At 48.1% G+C, this 16,288-nt stretch overlaps 1 protein-coding gene across 1 annotated transcript in view; it reads left to right on the forward strand.

Moving 5' to 3' along the window:
• CRYBG2 (crystallin beta-gamma domain containing 2) overlaps positions 1-16,288 on the forward strand; it is a 35,003-nt gene continuing 18,715 nt past the window's right edge. The window contains exons 1-2 of the mRNA XM_043996170.1: positions 1-768; positions 12,772-15,508. Coding sequence (XP_043852105.1) covers positions 12,836-15,508 — 2,673 coding nt within the window. The 5' untranslated portion in view covers positions 1-768; positions 12,772-12,835. The remainder of the gene's footprint in view (positions 769-12,771; positions 15,509-16,288) is intronic.

Below are 16,288 nucleotides of genomic sequence, written 5' to 3' on the forward strand. Positions count from 1 at the left end.
GGCCAGCTGCACCCCCACCCACCTGGAGGGCTCAGGGCTTGCAGGAACCCCAGAATCTCTCTCCCTGGTACAATCCCAAGAGGGGGAAACATCTGTATCTGGTCTCCTCAGACAACCCTTGACCTGCCATGGGGTAGATGGGCAGGAAAGGGGGCCTTTTGATGTGGCTCCTCTGAGTCCTAGGGGTGCTGCTCTTGAGGGCCTCCTGGAGGAGGCAGACCCTAGCCCAAGTGAGGAGATAGCAGGCCACTGTGCCCAGGGGGGCACCACGGACACTTCCAATACTCCCCAGCCCCAAGATTTGGGGAGGTCTGAGGCTGCCCTCAGCCTTCCAGTTCTGTCTCTCACTCCTCAGCAAGCAAAGGGAGACAGCCATCAGAACCACTGGACAGAGACCCCTGCCTTGGGGAAGCCAGGGCTACCCCCTGCTGGCCCACTGCCAGCCAGGACCACCTGCTACCTTGTCACCATTACCCTACAAGGAAAGAGAGGCGTGACTCCCGGGGAGGGCGGAGGAGAGCCAGAGTTAGTGCCGCCAGTGCCGTGGGAGCTGAAACCGGCCCAACCAGCTCCTTGCCCAGGCGGCCCTGAAGAATTCCGGGGCTGCCGGGCGAGGGTGCAGGCCCCTCCCCAGGAGCCACGCCCCATCACGGGGTGCCCCAACTCCCGGCCCTGGGAACCCCAGTTGAAACAGGACCAGAGGCCAAGGAGAGCTGGCGAGCCTGCTGGGAGCCGGGCCACCAAGCCACTGCGTTCTCTGGACAGAAGGTAAGTAGGGGAGGGCTCTGGTCGGAGAGAGACACAGTTGGTTTTCTTTGACCTCATTCTCTGGGCCCTGCCTTCTCCTCCTAACTAGGGATTCATTCATTCCTCTCCTCCAGCTCTGAGCTCTGTCCTTCTTCACCCCACCATCATCCCAACCCCCAGCCTGAGATTTGGCCATACCTCTTTCCCTGCTCCCTTCCCGCTGGCTCATCTGTGCTGTCTTTCCTTCCCATCCCCCTCGGGACTTGTCCCTGTCTTGATCTCCCCTCTGCGTGGCCAGCCAAGGCAGTGCCCAGTGTCAGAAGGGAGTCATCTCGTCCCCACCCTCTGAAGGGATCAAGCGCCCAAATCCTGACCTGGGAACCTGCTTCTAAGTCTTATTTCAGCTGCCAAGGCGCTGGGTGTCCTGGGGCAAGTTGTTCAACCTTTCTGAGCCTCAAACTGTCAAGTGGATTTGGGGCTGGTTTGGGAAGGAGGCGGCAGGAAGCTGCTTTGAAGTCCTGGGAAGCCCAAGCTGTAGGCACCCAGCTTCAGAAGTCAGGAAGGTGCTTAGCTGTCACTGAGCCCTGCTCCCTCATTTTACAGAATGACTGGGGCGGGAGGCGGGGGGTGGGGGGGTTCTTCATTGCAAGAATTATAATAACATATTATAGTTAACCATGGATGCTCTGGCCTAATGGAGGGAGATGGTGGCACCCAGGACCCCTGAACCCAAGTAGGTAGGCAGCCCTGGAGGTAGAAGAGAGAGGGGGAGCTTTGGAGTTTCCTTTGGCCAATAGTGGGAAACCCACTGAGTCAGATCCTATGACTGTAAAAAAAAAATAATAAACTGAGAGCTTAAAAATATTGATTCTCAAGAATCTTTGCATTCTGAGGTTTCCCTCAGGTGGTGACCACCTGCCATCTTGGGGGACCTCAGGGACCATGGTCATAGAGGATAGCTGGAAGGGACTCTCTGGGCCCATCTAGTTCATTTTATGGATGAGGAAACTGAGGCCCAGAGAGGTAAAGTGATTGATCCAAGGTCATTCAGGGAGTAAAGGCCAGAGGCAGAATCTGGAGGCAGAGTTCTTTTTTTGGTTTATTTTTCCCTAGTTGTCTTCCTAAGAGAGGGTCCTATCTGCATTTCTCCAGCTCCTGTTGCCATAGGGTTTCAAGTCATCTGAGAAAATGGATGAATAAATGAATGAATGAATGAAAAAAAAAAAGATTTAAACACTTACTAGGTACCAACTCAAACGTGAGATAGTCCCTGCCTCAAGGGGCTTATGGCCCAACAGGGGAAAGACAATGCATAGGAGGAAATAGTGGTGGAGGAAGGGGGTTTTGACCTGAGAGGCAGTGTAGTCTAGCATCCTGGTCACGGATTCTGGAGGGCCGTCTGTAAATCCTGCCTCAGATGTTTACTAGCCATGGAACCAGGGGAATGTCACTGGTGCTCCTCAAAATCTTAGTTCCCTCATCTGTAAGATGAGCCAGAGCATCTACTTTGCAGGATTTGGGGGAAGATCGAATAAGATCATATAATGATAGAAATCATGTAATAATAGAAATACCAGTTTCTTCTTCTTCACTATTATTATTATTATTATTTTGTTCATCCTTCACCCCAGGCTAGGAAGCTCTTGAAGACTCCCTTTCCCTTATCCCCATATTGCCCCCTCCACCCCCAGAAAAGAGTATAAAAGACTCTAAAAGACTTCTGGGTAAGGGGATTCTGAAGAGATCTGGGTCTGGGTCCTGGCCTTGACTATTTCTGCCTTGCCACCCACTTCACATATCTGGACCTGTTTCCTCATCTGTTAAATGATGGGGTTGAACCTGGAGGCCTCTAAGGTCCACTCCAGCTTGGGATCTTTGATCCTAAGTACTAGGTGCCAGATACCAAACCGATACTCTCTTCTCTCACTCCTGATTGTGAGGACAGTGGGTGTGTTTATTGTTAGGGGAAGCACAGAGATCATTTAATCATTATAGTCACAAGGAGTTAGCACTCTTATCTAAATGGCACCTTAAGGTTTACAAAGGACTTTCACATCTCACTTTGCAGGTGGGGAAACCGAGGCTAAGAGAAGCATTTTATTAATGCTCTGGTGGGGAAAAAAAACAAAACACAAGCCCAACCAAACAACAGAACACTGGACTGGTAACTAGAAGGTCTGGATTAGAGACCAAATCCTTCCAATAACTTGTTGTATGATCTTAGAGAAGCTCCTTTACCATTTTTCCATCTCTGAGCCTCAGTTTCTCCATCTGTAAAATAAGATAGTAATACTTAGGTCATCCACCTCAGGAGTGCTGTTAGGAAAACCAAAGGGCAGATCACATAGAGATTTAGAGTTAGAAAAGACTTTAAAGTCAATTAGTCCAATCTCTTCCTTTTTTTTTTTTTTAAGATGAGGAACTGACCTCCAGAGAGGTCATGACTTGTTCAAGTTCACACAGGTAGTAATCAATTGGTAAATACTTAATGATATACCAGGTACTCTGCAAAGTGCTGGGAGTGCAAGGACAAAGATGGAACAATTCTTGACCTCAAGACATCTGCATTCTATTGGGGAAAACGAAATACACATATCATATACTATATACACGATATGCACAGTATATATACACAGTACAGTAACATATACATATATGCTATATCGAGTACATACATATACAGTATATACTTGTCTACAGTATAAACAAAGTAAATACATTGTAATTTCTTGGGCAGGTATTGATTGCCAGCTGGGGGAAGGGAGGGAATAAGAAAAGGATGAATGTAGGAGGTGACATGTGAGCTAATCTGGGATTCTAAGAGATGGAGGTGAGGAAGAAGTGTATTCCAGGTTTGGGGGACAGCCTATAGGAAGGCACGGAGATGAGAGAAGAACTAAGAGAAAGAACAGAAAGAAAGTCCATTTGATTGGACCAGAGAGGGCATGAAGAGGATTAATATGTGATAAGCCTGGAATGGTAGATCGGAGCCAGATTGTGAGGACCTTTAAATGCCAAACAGAGAAATTTTGTATTTGCTTCAAGAGGGAATAGGGAGCCACTGAAGGCTGTTGAGGAGGAGAGATGATATCGTCAAACCAGCACTTTAGGAAAATCACTTTGCCTGCTACGTGGAAGATGGAGTGGGGAGAGAGGAGGCAGGGAGGCCTATTAGGAGGCTGTCGCAATAGTCTGGGTGAAAGGTGAGGAGAGCCTGAAGTAGGGCGGTAACTGATTAAGTGGGGAGAAGAGGAGGGATATGAGAAATGTTTTGCAGGTAGAATCAATACGACTTGAAAATGAATTGGATATGGTGTTGTTGTTGTTGTTGTTGTTGTTGTTGTTATTGGTCCTAAGAGGGTGATGTCTTCACTTGCACCAGAGTTGGATTTAAGTGAGGCAGAGCTGAACAAAGTCTTCAGCGTCACTCTCTCTTCTAGTGTCTTGCCCCAGGATAGCTATCAATGCAGATATGAAAAGTGAAGGAGAATGTGGATTGAGAATGAAATTACAGTTGGGAGCCTGGGGCGACCAGAAGAATGGTGGTGTTCTCTACAGAAGAAGTAGCAGAACGGAGATTTGAACCCAGGTCCACTAGGCTTGGAGTCAGAGGACTTGGATTTGAATCTTGTCTCTTCTACTTACTAACTGTATAAATCACCATGGGCAGCTCCCTTAACCTCTCTCAACCTCAGTTCTTCATTTATAAAATGAAACGATTGGATGGCCTCAAAATCAATATTTATATTATATATTAATCTATATTACACATAAATATGTGTATGGTATGCAATCTATTCATATCGTTAATATATAATATTAACATATTATATATTGATATGTGACATCAACCTAGATTCTACAATAGATTATTCTAATTTCAAAAGCCTTGTGAGGGGGGCAGCTAGGTGGCGCAGTGGATAAAGCACCGGCCCTGAATTCAGGAGTACCTGAGTTCAAATCCGGCCTCAGACACTTAACACTTACTAGCTGTGTGACCCTGGGCAAGTCACTTAACCCCAATTGCCTCACTAAAAAAAAAAAAAAAAAAAAAAAAAGCCTTGTGAGGTAGGCAGAGCAAATAATGATCATTGCCCTCCTGTTATAGATGGGGAAAATCAGATCCAGAGAAGTAGTTTGTCTAAGGTCATAACGCATCAAGTTATTGGTAGACTTTGGACTCCATCCAAGGTTCTCATTACCATTCCAATGCTTTTTTTCCACTGGAGTATTAACAAATACCTCCCTGAACCTCCATTTCCCCATGGGCAAAATGAACTGGTAAGATTAGACGGTCTCTTAGCCTCCTTCTCGCTCCCATATTCTATATTCTAAAGTTCTTTCCAGATCTTCACATTTTATGTTTTAAGGTCCCTCCCAACTCTAATATTCTGTGCATCCACTTTCCCTGGTCTTACAAGGTGGAGGCAGGTGTTGGAGGAAACTCAAAAGGAGATGCAATAGGGCAACTGAAGAGATTAGACGATGTTCTCGTCTCCTAAGGCATTCAGTATCCCACTTCTAGCATTTTGTGTTCCAAGGTCCCATCCAGAACTAACATTCTATGTTCTAAGGTCCCTCCCAGCTCTGACGTTCTACAATTGTTTTTTGTTTTTTGGGTTTTTTTGGCGGGGCAATGGGGGTTAAGTGACTTGCCCAGGGTCACACAGCTAGTAAGTGTCAAGTGTCTGAGGCCGGATTTGAACTCAGGTACGACTGAATCCAGGGCCAGTGCTTTATCCACTGCGCCACCTAGCTGCCCCTACAACTGTTTTTTTTAATGAATGCTTTCGATTCCTAGAAAGGACCTGCTCTTTTTCTACTTCCCCTTCCTTTCCCTGTGCCCACCCACACCCCCGCTCCCCATAGCAGATGGTAACTACTGGGTTTAAGAATAACCTTGATTAGTGCCTGGGTCAGGCTGCTTCTCAAATCAGTGGGGACTCAGCTTTGGATAAGGAGAGAGAAGGGTCAGGGAAAAGGGAAGAGAGGTCAAAATAGGGAAGGAGCTGGGGTGAGGCTGTGGGTGGCCCCCACCCAAGTCCTCTCCCTATCTATTTTTGGTCCCAGATGCATAATGATAGACTCTATGGAGTCCCAGCTGGAGTCTGGGGAGTTAAGTTGCTGCCCCCCCTCCCACTTTTATGCCCCTTACTTTGACAACTCCCTTAAGAAAGTCCTTGAGGCCAGGAGTGGAAGCCATTGGAAAAAAAAAAGAGAGGCGTGTGTGGTAATTGGGGGGGGGTGACAAGGACAGATGGGTTTCGGTTGGATCTGTAGTAGTGTATGGGTGTGTGTGAGTGCGGGTGTGCGTAGAGACAGGCTTGGCCCAGTTTTGGGGGTGACTCACAGGTGAGTTGAGGGTTTTGTTTGACTTGCTGGATTAGGCATCACTTCCCCACCCCCTCCACTTCCCAGTCCCACAGGCAATGTTTTGAGGGTATGGGTTATCTTGTCCATCCTTCTTCCTCCCCCCCAACATATATCACTCTAGGCTAATCAACCCCAAGGATGCAATCCAAGGTTCACGTGAGAGTGAGTGAGATTCCAAGATAGCCTCCTGACTCCTGCCTGCTGCTCCTGAAAGAGATTTGGACAGTCAGGAAGCTCTCTCATGAAGCTGCGTCCCATTCCCTTGTTACCTTTCTTAAACCCTGCCCCCAGCCTGAGCCCCCTTTCCCTTCCCTTCCCCCCCTCCCGTCCCATGCACCGATGGTAGAAAGCTCAATCCCGCATGTCAGCCATCAGCTCTCCTCTTTTTCTGACCTTATGGGTCTTCAAAGGACTCTTTCCTCCTGATGTGCCTTCTTTCTCTTTGTTTCTGAGGCATTAATTCACCCTTTTCCTGGATTGAGTTATCTACTGTCAGTGCATGACATGGGAGAGGTGAAGGGGGCTCAGGGTAGGGTGCAGGGTTCAAGAAGAGTAATGGGAGACTTGGTGAGGGAATGGGCCTTAGGAATGAGAGGCACATCCAGGGGAGGGAGGCTCAGCAAGGGGATGGAGGTCAGGGAGGGAAATGGTGCTCAGTGAGGGCATGGATACCCAGGGAATCAGTTCAGTGAGGTTGCTCATTGAATTGAAGCTCGGTGAGAAGATGGGGCCCAATGAAGGGATGGGAAGCTCAAAAAGGAGTACAGAGGTCTCCATAAAAAGGATGCAAATTTTCTAGAGAATCAAGGAGTCCCGCTGTGCCCCAAGCTTAGAGATTCCTGGGCTAGGCCCCGATGGTCACCCTTTTCTCTCCACCCACTTCTTTGAAGGCCGGCTTATTGCCAAAGAGATAGAGGCGTCAGGCTTGGGGCTGGGCCCGTATCCCCTTTTTATTCCCCCCAACCCCCCACCCCTGGCATCTAGTCTGACAAGTCTTGAGGCTGAGACTGGCTTTCCACAGCTTCTTCTCTGCCCTAGCCCCTTTCATCTCAGCCCCTCATAAAATACTGACTCATGTCTGGGGACTGTCAAAGCAGGGCCAAAGTCCCGAGGCCCCGAGCCAGCTCTGTAGGGAGTGGGTGGAATGATGAGATTCTGGGGACAGGAGAAGGCTATCCCTGGGATGGATCTGAGACTTGAGGGGCAGATGGTTGCAGGAATGACTGAATGAATGAATGAAAGGCAGGCCAGCAGGGAAGAGATCAGAACAAGATCCAAAGAGGCAAGACTAGAAACAGCCAATTTCCTTCTCTCTGACTAGGACCAGGGGGATAGACAAGTTGATCTCTCAAAGCCCTCAGGAACTGGCTTAGAGAGGTCTCCCGAATCCCATTTCTTGCCTTCTCAGTGGGTGAGAGAGGGGTAGAAAGTGGGAGAAAATTTATAATTGAAAATAATTTTTTTATATTAGAAAACAGAAAGGGGGCATCTCTTAAGGCAGGGAAATGGATGGAATTACTTCTCTGGGACAGGTCTACCCTGAGTTAAGCAAATACAATATGTGGAAAGCCAGATTTTGGGAAGAGGTAACTGGGAGTAGTGGGTAGAGGACGGGCCTGGGAAAGACTTGAATCTTACTCCCTCCTCTGACATACTGGCCGTGGGATGCTGGATGAGTCACTTACCCTAGAAGATTTGAAGTTATAGAACAGTTGCTCATTTACATTAATTTGCAAATCAGTTTTCTTAAGAAAACCAGGACTTTCCTCAATGAACTCATAGGTCTGGACAATTGATACCAATATGAGGGGGGAATTTCCTTGATTCACTCCAGTATCCTTTAAGCATCAATGTCTATGAAGTCTTTAAGATGAGTCTTGCTTTCATTATTTTTTGTTGTTTGGTTGTTTCAGTCAGGTCCAAGAGTTCAAGACCCCATTTGGGGTTTTCTTGGCAAAGATACTGAAGTTGTTTGCTATTTCCTTCTCTGGCTCATTTTACAGATAAGTGAAGCTGAGGCAAACAGGGTGAAGTAACTTGGCCAGGGTCACACAGTTAGTAAATGTCTAAATCTGAATTTGAATTCAGGTCTTCCTGACTCCAAGCCCAGTGCTCTATCCACTGTGCCACCCAGCTGCCCTTACTTCCATTAAAGCTAGCTTTAATGTTCGTGAAGCATTTTATACATTTTCTCTTGTTTCATCCTCATAATAACCCTGGAAGGTAGGGACGATTACTATACCCATTTTATAGCAGGATAAGTGACTTGTCCAGGACCATACAGCTAGTAAGTGTCTGAGACAAGTTTTGAACTCAGGTCTTTCAGACTTTAGCTCTAGCCCTCTATCCATTTTTTATCATCTAGCTATTTTTATAGTGGAAACAGTATTGGTTCTAAGTCAAAGGCCCTGGGTTCAAATCCCATTTATGCTAATGACTTCCTGTGTGACCTTGGGCTGGTGACCACCTCTCTGGCTTAGTTTCCTCATCTATAAAATAAAGGGGTCAGACAGATGAGATGGCTTCGATAAAGCTCTAGCCTTATCCAATGATGTTTCTTTAAAAACTGAGCCATTGGGTTAAGGCCAAGCTCTCAAAATCAGAATGATACTAACAATAATAACTCACATTTATCAAACTCCTCATTTGGTCCATATGACATACCCAGAAAGGAGGTAAAACCTGATATTCTCATCCCCATTTTCCAGATGAAGAAACCGAGGCTCTGAAATTAATTAATTCTCCCAGAGTTGCCCAGTGAGTCAATGGCACAGTTTGTTAGTGAGTTAAGAATGTTTATTTCCCTACTGTGTGGGAGGCAGTCTACCAGACCAAAGACAGTTCCTAACCTCCATTTAAAGGAGGGGCCCTTAAACTGGGCTTCTTGAGTTTGCTCCCGGTTTTGTTTTTGGTAACTGTGTTTCTTCCTTCCTTCCTTCCTTCCTTCCTTCCTTCCTTCCTTCCTTCCTTTCTTTCTTTCTTCCTTTCTTTTTTTCTTTCTCCCTTCCTTCCTTCCTTCCTTCCTTCCTTCCTTCCTTCCTTCCTTCCTTCCTTCCTTCCTTCCTTCCTTCCTTCCTTCCTTCCTTCCTTCCTTCCTTCCTTCCTTCCTTCCTTCCTTTCTTTCTTTCTTTCTTTCTTTCTTTCTTTCTTTCTTTCTTTCTTTCTTTCTTTCTTTCTTTCTTTCTTTCTTTCTTTCTTTCTTTCTTTCTTTCTTTCTTTCTTTCTTTCTTTCTTTTGGGGCAATGGGGGGTTAAGTGACTTGCTCAAGGTCACACAGCTAGTAAGTGTCAAGTGTCTGAGGCCAGATTGAACTCAGGTACTCCTAAATCCAGAGCCGGTGCTTTATCCACTGTGCCACCTAGCTGCCCCGGTGACTGTTTCAATAGAATTCATTTCCTATAACCCTACAGATTTTATTTTATTCATTTAAAAACCTTATTGTGAGAAGGGGTCTGTAGACTTCATCAGACACTGCCCAAGGGGTCCAGGACCCAAAACAGGTTAAGAACCCCTGATTTAGAGAAACCACAAGCATTCCATTCTCAATTTTATTGTTGAAATAGGGGCCTGGAGGGGCAACTAGGTAGCGCAGTGGATAGAGCACCGGCCCTGGAGTCAGGAGTACCTGAGTTCAAATCCAGCCTCAGACACTTGACACTTACTAGCTGTGTGACCCTGGGCAAGTCACTTAACCCCAATTGCCTTGCTTAAAAAAAAAAAAAAGAAATAGGGGCCTGGAGAGAGGGGTCAAATCACAACAACAACAACAACAACAACAAATAGTGATAGCTTACATTTTTTTTTTTTTTTTTTTTTTTGCTGGGCAATGGGGGTTAAGTGACTTGCCCAGGGTCACACAGCTAGTAAGTCAAGTGTCTGAGGCCGGATTTGAACTCAGGTACTCCTGAATCCAAGGCCGGTGCTTTATCCACTGCGCCACCTAGCCGCCCCCGATAGCTTACATTTAAATAGTGCTTTGGGGTTTTAAAGTATCTTCACATACTTTGTACCATTTGAACCCTATCACAGTCCTTGAATGCAGATCCCACAGGAATTATTTCCATTTTACAGATCAGGAAACTGGGACTCGGAGGTTAAATGATTGGTCTACTGTCACCTTGCCAGTAAGTGTCAGAGCTGGGATCTGAACTCAGTTCTTCTGATTCCAGTATTTTCTACTATGTCAGCACAGGTATAACATGGGTGTACCGGGAGGGGGGATCACCCAAAACATGTACGTCTATATGTGGAAATATACATGTGTTTACTGGCTTATTCTACCTTTTCTGTTTGTTAACCCTGGCCAGGATTTCTTCCCTTTTGGCCCTTGGTGGGGTGTGGGGGATGGGCCTCAGACACTTACTAGCTGTGTGTTCCTGGGCAAGTCATTTAACCTCTGTGTGCCTCCATTTCCCCAGCTGTGAAATGGGGATCATTGTAGCACCTACCTTGCAGGGTTATTGTGAGGATCAAATGAGATGATATTTGTAAAGTGCCTGGCATATAATAGGCACCCTAGAAATCCCTTCCTCTCCTCCCTTCCCCTTCTGCCTGGCTTTGTCTCTTTCCCATCCCACATCTATATTTCTCGCATCCTTGTCCTTTATACTGGAGCACCAGAGCACCAATCCCACATCTCCCCCTGTGCTAGGCAGGCTGGCCTCCCCAAGGTCCTCCCACCCATGGATTCTACTTCCACCCATCTTTCAAGGCCATGCTCAAAGTTCACCACCCTCAGGAAACCTTTTTTAATTGAGGGCACTTTATGAACATCACTCTCACTTTCCAATATTCTTCCACTATGGAAGATTGTCTTTTAGCAAAGTAAAATTAAGAAAAACAAATGATCCAGTGACCACATCTGACAGTGTAGGCCTTATCCCCTCCCTCTAGTCTCCTGCCCTCTGGAGGAGAGCCAGTAATAGGCTATTCTCAGTCTTTTGGAGTCAAGATTGGGCACTGCCTTGGATCTGAGCTCTGATGTTTCAGGGATGTTATTTACATTATAACAATATTGTGGCCGTGGGGTATATTATATTGTTCTCTTTTTTTCTGCTTTCTTTGTCTCAGCACAGACAGAGCTGTCCGGCTCCTCTGAATTCTACATATTTACTGTTTCTTATAAGGTCCGGCCCTTTGCATTCATACACCAGTTTGTTTAATCAGTTCCCAATCAATGGCCACCCGATTTGTTTCCAACTTTGCCACCATGAAAAATGTCGGCATAAGTATTTTGGTGGATAGTTAGACAGACAGACGGAAATAGATAGACGGATGGATGGATGGATGGATAGACAGAGATAGACAGACAGACAGAGAAAAAGATGGATGAATGGATGGGTAGGTAGGTAGACAAACAGTTAGATGATAGCTAGCTGGACAGACAGATAAACAGAGACAGATAAATAGATGGATGGGCAGACAGACCAGTACACAGAGATACGTGGGAAGATAGATGGATGGATGGCTAGACAGGCACATTGGTTTATTTGCATATATATACACATCTGTATATTGTGCATATGCTATATCTATATACACATACATACATATATACTGCACATGTCCATATACATATGCACACAAAGTTGCATTTGCTTTTCTTAACTATGCTTTGCTAAAGGAGAACATTCTGTAGTGGAGGCATATTGGAAAGTGAGAACAATGTTCATAAAGAACCCTCAAATAGAAAAGGCTTCCTGGGGGGGGGTGACTTTCAGCGTGGCCTTGAAAGACAGGTAGAAGTAGAATCCATGTGGGTGGGAGGACTTTGGATGAGTTGGTGATAGTTATGGAAAAGATTCTCCCAGACCTTTCCATAGGCTTATGGTCCAGATTCTTTCTCTGGGAGCTGCTTCTGTTCCTGTGTCTGCCTCTCACTTGATCTCTCTGTCTCTGTCTCTTCCTCCAATTCTTTACCTTCTATCATTCCTTCATTCTCCTCCTGCTTCTTCCCTTTTCCACTGCTTGGCCTCCAAGCTCATTCCAAATCTACCCTCTTAGGGATCATAGGCCATTGACTAGCTGAGCTAGGAGGACCCTTAGAACACAGAACTTTAGAGCTGGGAGGGACCTTAGAAATGGAGTGTTGGAAGTGGAAGAAACCCTAGATCGTAGCATGTCAGAGTTGGAAGGTTCCTTGAAACCACATAGCCCAACCTTTTACAGAGGAGGGAACTAAGATTCCGAGAGATGACCCTGACTAAAGGTCAAAGATCTATCTAGGAACAGGATATATACTTCAGATGTGGGTGAGGCCCTTAGAGGCAGGGGGGTGGGCAAGATTACTTTTAGAGAAGGGTCAGTCTAAATAAAAAATATACGTTAGTCATGTCAGCTTCTTACTACTATTACCACCACCGCCACTTCTAGATGAGGAAACTGAGCCTTAAGCAGGTAAAGTGATCTTTTTTGTTTTGTTTTGTTTTTTTGTTTTTTTTTGTTTTTTTCTGCGGGGCAATGGGGGTTAAGTGACTTGCCCAGGGTCACACAGCTGGTAAGTGTCAAGTGTCTGAGGCTGGATTTGAACTCAGGTACTCCTGAATCCAGGGCTGGTGCTTTATCCACTGCGCCACCTAGCCGCCCCCAGGTAAAGTGATCTTAAGGGTGCACAGGGCATCAATGACTGACTGATGCCTCTCTCCTTTGCAGTGTTCTGGGGGTGCTGAGCAGTGAGGACATAAAGAGCCCTCAGGGCACAGTGCCAGGCCCTGGCATGGAAGAAGCGGGCACACACCCGGTCCGGCCAGAATCTCGTGTGGTGAGTGCCACCCTGACCTGGCGGCATCGGCCCCCTGCCCAGGAGGAGGTCCGGCACCGCTTACATAAGGTCTCACTGGTCTCACAAGGAGGAAGTGCTGCCCCCCCTGAGGAATCCTATTCATATACCTACCATCGAGAGGAGGTCAATGGTGTTACCACATGTGAAGAGGAGACTGTGAATTCTCAGGTGCCCAAGATCAGAGTTGGGGAGAGGCAGGATGCACCTGAGGACCTAACTCTAGGTGATACAAAGAAATTCCTCAGTCACGAGCCCATCTTCTCCAAGAAGTACACGCCACTCCCAAAGGATAAGAAGCAACATGGGAGGCCAAAGGAGACCAGTGGCCAGGTCTCCAGCAGCTCCCCTATTCCTCAGGCAGAGACATCAAGGCTCGGGGTCGCCGCTGGTGCACGGGGAGAGGGCCCCATGGTGGGGCCCCGGGAGGCAAGCCCTCACCCTGGCCTGGGCTTCTCCAGCGGAATTTGTCGGGGCGCTGAGGAGAGGCGGGTGACTCGGACTGTGCGCACCACGACAATGGTGGGAGGGCATATAGAGAGGCGGACAAGCAGCAGCAGCTCTGTAGTGACTGGGCCCACGGGGGCTGAAGGTCTACCCCGGGGCCGACACCTCGCCCGGACTGTCCGAGCCCCCATCCTGAGGGTGGTAGGCTCCTGTGCTGAGGGCTCCCCTTCACCCAGTCGGAGCCAGGCCCTGGAAATCCTCACCAGTCTAGTACCCCCTGAGCCTCACCCCCCAAAAGCTGAGGCCCTGAGACAGAGTCGGCTACCCCGGGCCATCCCCAGGTTCCAAGGGCCCCCCTCAGGCCAGGTGGGAGTGCCTGGGACTCAAGGACAGCTGCCAAAGTTTGTGGAGGCTAGCCAAGAAGAAGGTAGTGTCCCTGGGGCTGCTGGCATCATTACAGATGCCTGTGACCCCAAAGAGAGGGAAGCACCAGCTACTAGGCTGTCTGAGTCTAGAGGTGGCCCTATACCTCCTGAGCTTCCTCCTCAGGCTCCCCCCAGCAGGACCTCAGTCCCATCTTCCCCTGGACTCCAGCACCTCAGCACCCTCACTGCCCCAGAGCCACCTACAATGTGTCATGGCCCCAGTGTCAAACTCTGCCTGGAGTCTAGAGTATCCCCCACCATATCCCAGGTGAAAAGTGAGGTTGTCTTAAGCCCAGGGGCTCCCCAGTATTCATCCTCCAAGGGAACCGAGGTGGTCATGAGCTCTGAAACCTCTCTTGTACCATTCCCCCAAAGGGACAAAACTGTCCTAGAACCTAGACCTTCTCTTACCCCATCACCCCAAAAGAATGAGATTGACCTGGGTTCTAGAGAACCTTTTGTCCCATCCCCAACAAAGATTGAGGTTGTCCTAGAACCTGGAACCCCTCTTGTCTCGTCTCCAGTGAAGACTAAGATTGTCCTGGAACCTGGAACCCCTCTTGTCTCATCCCTAGTGAAGACAAAAATTGTCCTGGAACCTAGAACTCCTCTTGTCCCACCCCCGACAGAGACTGATCTTGTCCCAGGACCTGGAATCCCCCATGTCCTATCCCCAGTGAAGACTGAGGTTGTCCCAGAATCTGGAACCCCTCTTGTCCCACTCCTAACAAAGACTGAGCTTGATGCAGGAGCTGGAACCCCTCTTGTCCCACCCCCAACAAAGACTGAGGATGTCCTGGAACCTGGAATCCCTCTTGTCCCATCCCCAGCAAAGACTGAGCTTGTCCCAGGACCTGAAACCCCTCTTGTCCCACCCCCAACAAAGACTGAGCTTGTCCCAGGACCTGAAGCCCCTCTTGTCCCACCCCCAACAAAGACTGAGGTTGTCCTGGAACCTGGAACCCCCCTTGTCCCATCTCTGACAAAGACTGAGGTTGCGCTTGGGCCCAAAGACCCTAATGCCCTATCTCCCTTGGAGGCCGGGGCTTCCCTCCACCTTGGGCCCTCTCAGGCCCCTGCCCAGGAGTCCGTGGGAGAAGAAGAAGTAGATCTATCCGCTGACCTGGAGCTTTTCCTGGACACCCTTCGGAACATGGAAGCCCCGGAGATCCTGCGCACCCACAGGCTGCCCCGGGCACCCCGTTCCTCCTATCTGGCTATGTATGCCACGCTGCCCGCCATCGACGAGGACCAGACCTCAACTTGGACTGCAGCACCTGGACCGGAACCAGAGCCTGAGGCAGAGGCTGAGTCAGATGAGGAGCCCGAGAACCCCTACCTCAGTGACGATGAGAAGCTGCAACGGCGCCAGGAGAAGGCCAGCCCTGGGCCAGGATTCTTCTGGGAAACCCGACCCTCGAGGCAGCCCTCGGCAGCCCGCTCCCCACTGGACATGATGAAGCTGCACGTGGCTGATGTTCAGGGGCCACAGGCCACTGAGCCAGGCCCACGGGGCAGGGCTCCCGGGGCTCCTCCTTCCCGCCTTGAGGGCAGCCTCCTGTTTGGAGGAGGGGAAGTGCCAGCTCCTGCCACTCTGGGAGCTAAGTTATCTTCCCTGCGACCCCAGGCATCCCCTGTCCTGGAGAAGGGCCCTGGGCGCATACCCCTGCTCTCCAGCCAAGGAAAGCCACAGGCCCAGGCTGAAACCAAGGCTTCCACTCAACTTCCTGAGGGCAGGGTAAGAGAACACAATGATGGTGGTGGTGGTGGTGGTGGTGATAGCAGCAACCTCTACCTGTTATTATATAGCACTTTATGGTTTGCAAAACCTTATGTTATTATAATTGTTATAATATTATTATGTTACATGCAAATATTATCTCATTTGATCCTTACAACCACCCTGGGAAAGAGGTGCTATTATTATACACATTTTAAAGCTAAGAAAACAAAGACAGACAGAGGTTAAATGACTTTCCCAGGGTCACAAAGCCAGAAAGTATTTGAAACTGGATTTGGACTCAGGTCTTCCTGACTCTAGGTTCAGCGCTCTGACCACTGCATCACCTAGCTGCTTTTTTTTTTTCTTTTGGAGGTACAACAGTGGGTATTAGGCTGGCCATGGGACAAAGGGGCACAGGATGCTGGGAAAGGAGAAAGAGTTCTCAGCATGCCAAGGGGAGTAAGGAGGTAGGGTAGGGAGGGGGAATCTCATGTAATAGAATGGGAAAAGCATTGGTTTAAGAGTCAAAAGACTTAGGTTTAAATCCCGGCTCTGGAGAACTTCTTGGCCCATCCTGTGTGACCTTGGGTAAGTCACTGCCCCTCATGGGCCTTTGTTTTCTTACTCTGATAAATAAGGGGATTAGTCAAAACCCAGTGTTTACAACCTTTTTTTGGTGTTGTATTTCCCTTTGAAAGCCTGTGGACCCATTCTCAGAATAATGTTTTTAAATGCACAATATAATAAAGTCTATGGTCCTACAAAGGCCAATTATATTGAAATATAGTTATCAAC

Source organism: Dromiciops gliroides, chromosome 3 (assembly GCF_019393635.1).
Source record: "Dromiciops gliroides isolate mDroGli1 chromosome 3, mDroGli1.pri, whole genome shotgun sequence".
In the NCBI taxonomy this organism is placed as follows: Eukaryota; Metazoa; Chordata; class Mammalia; order Microbiotheria; family Microbiotheriidae; genus Dromiciops; species Dromiciops gliroides.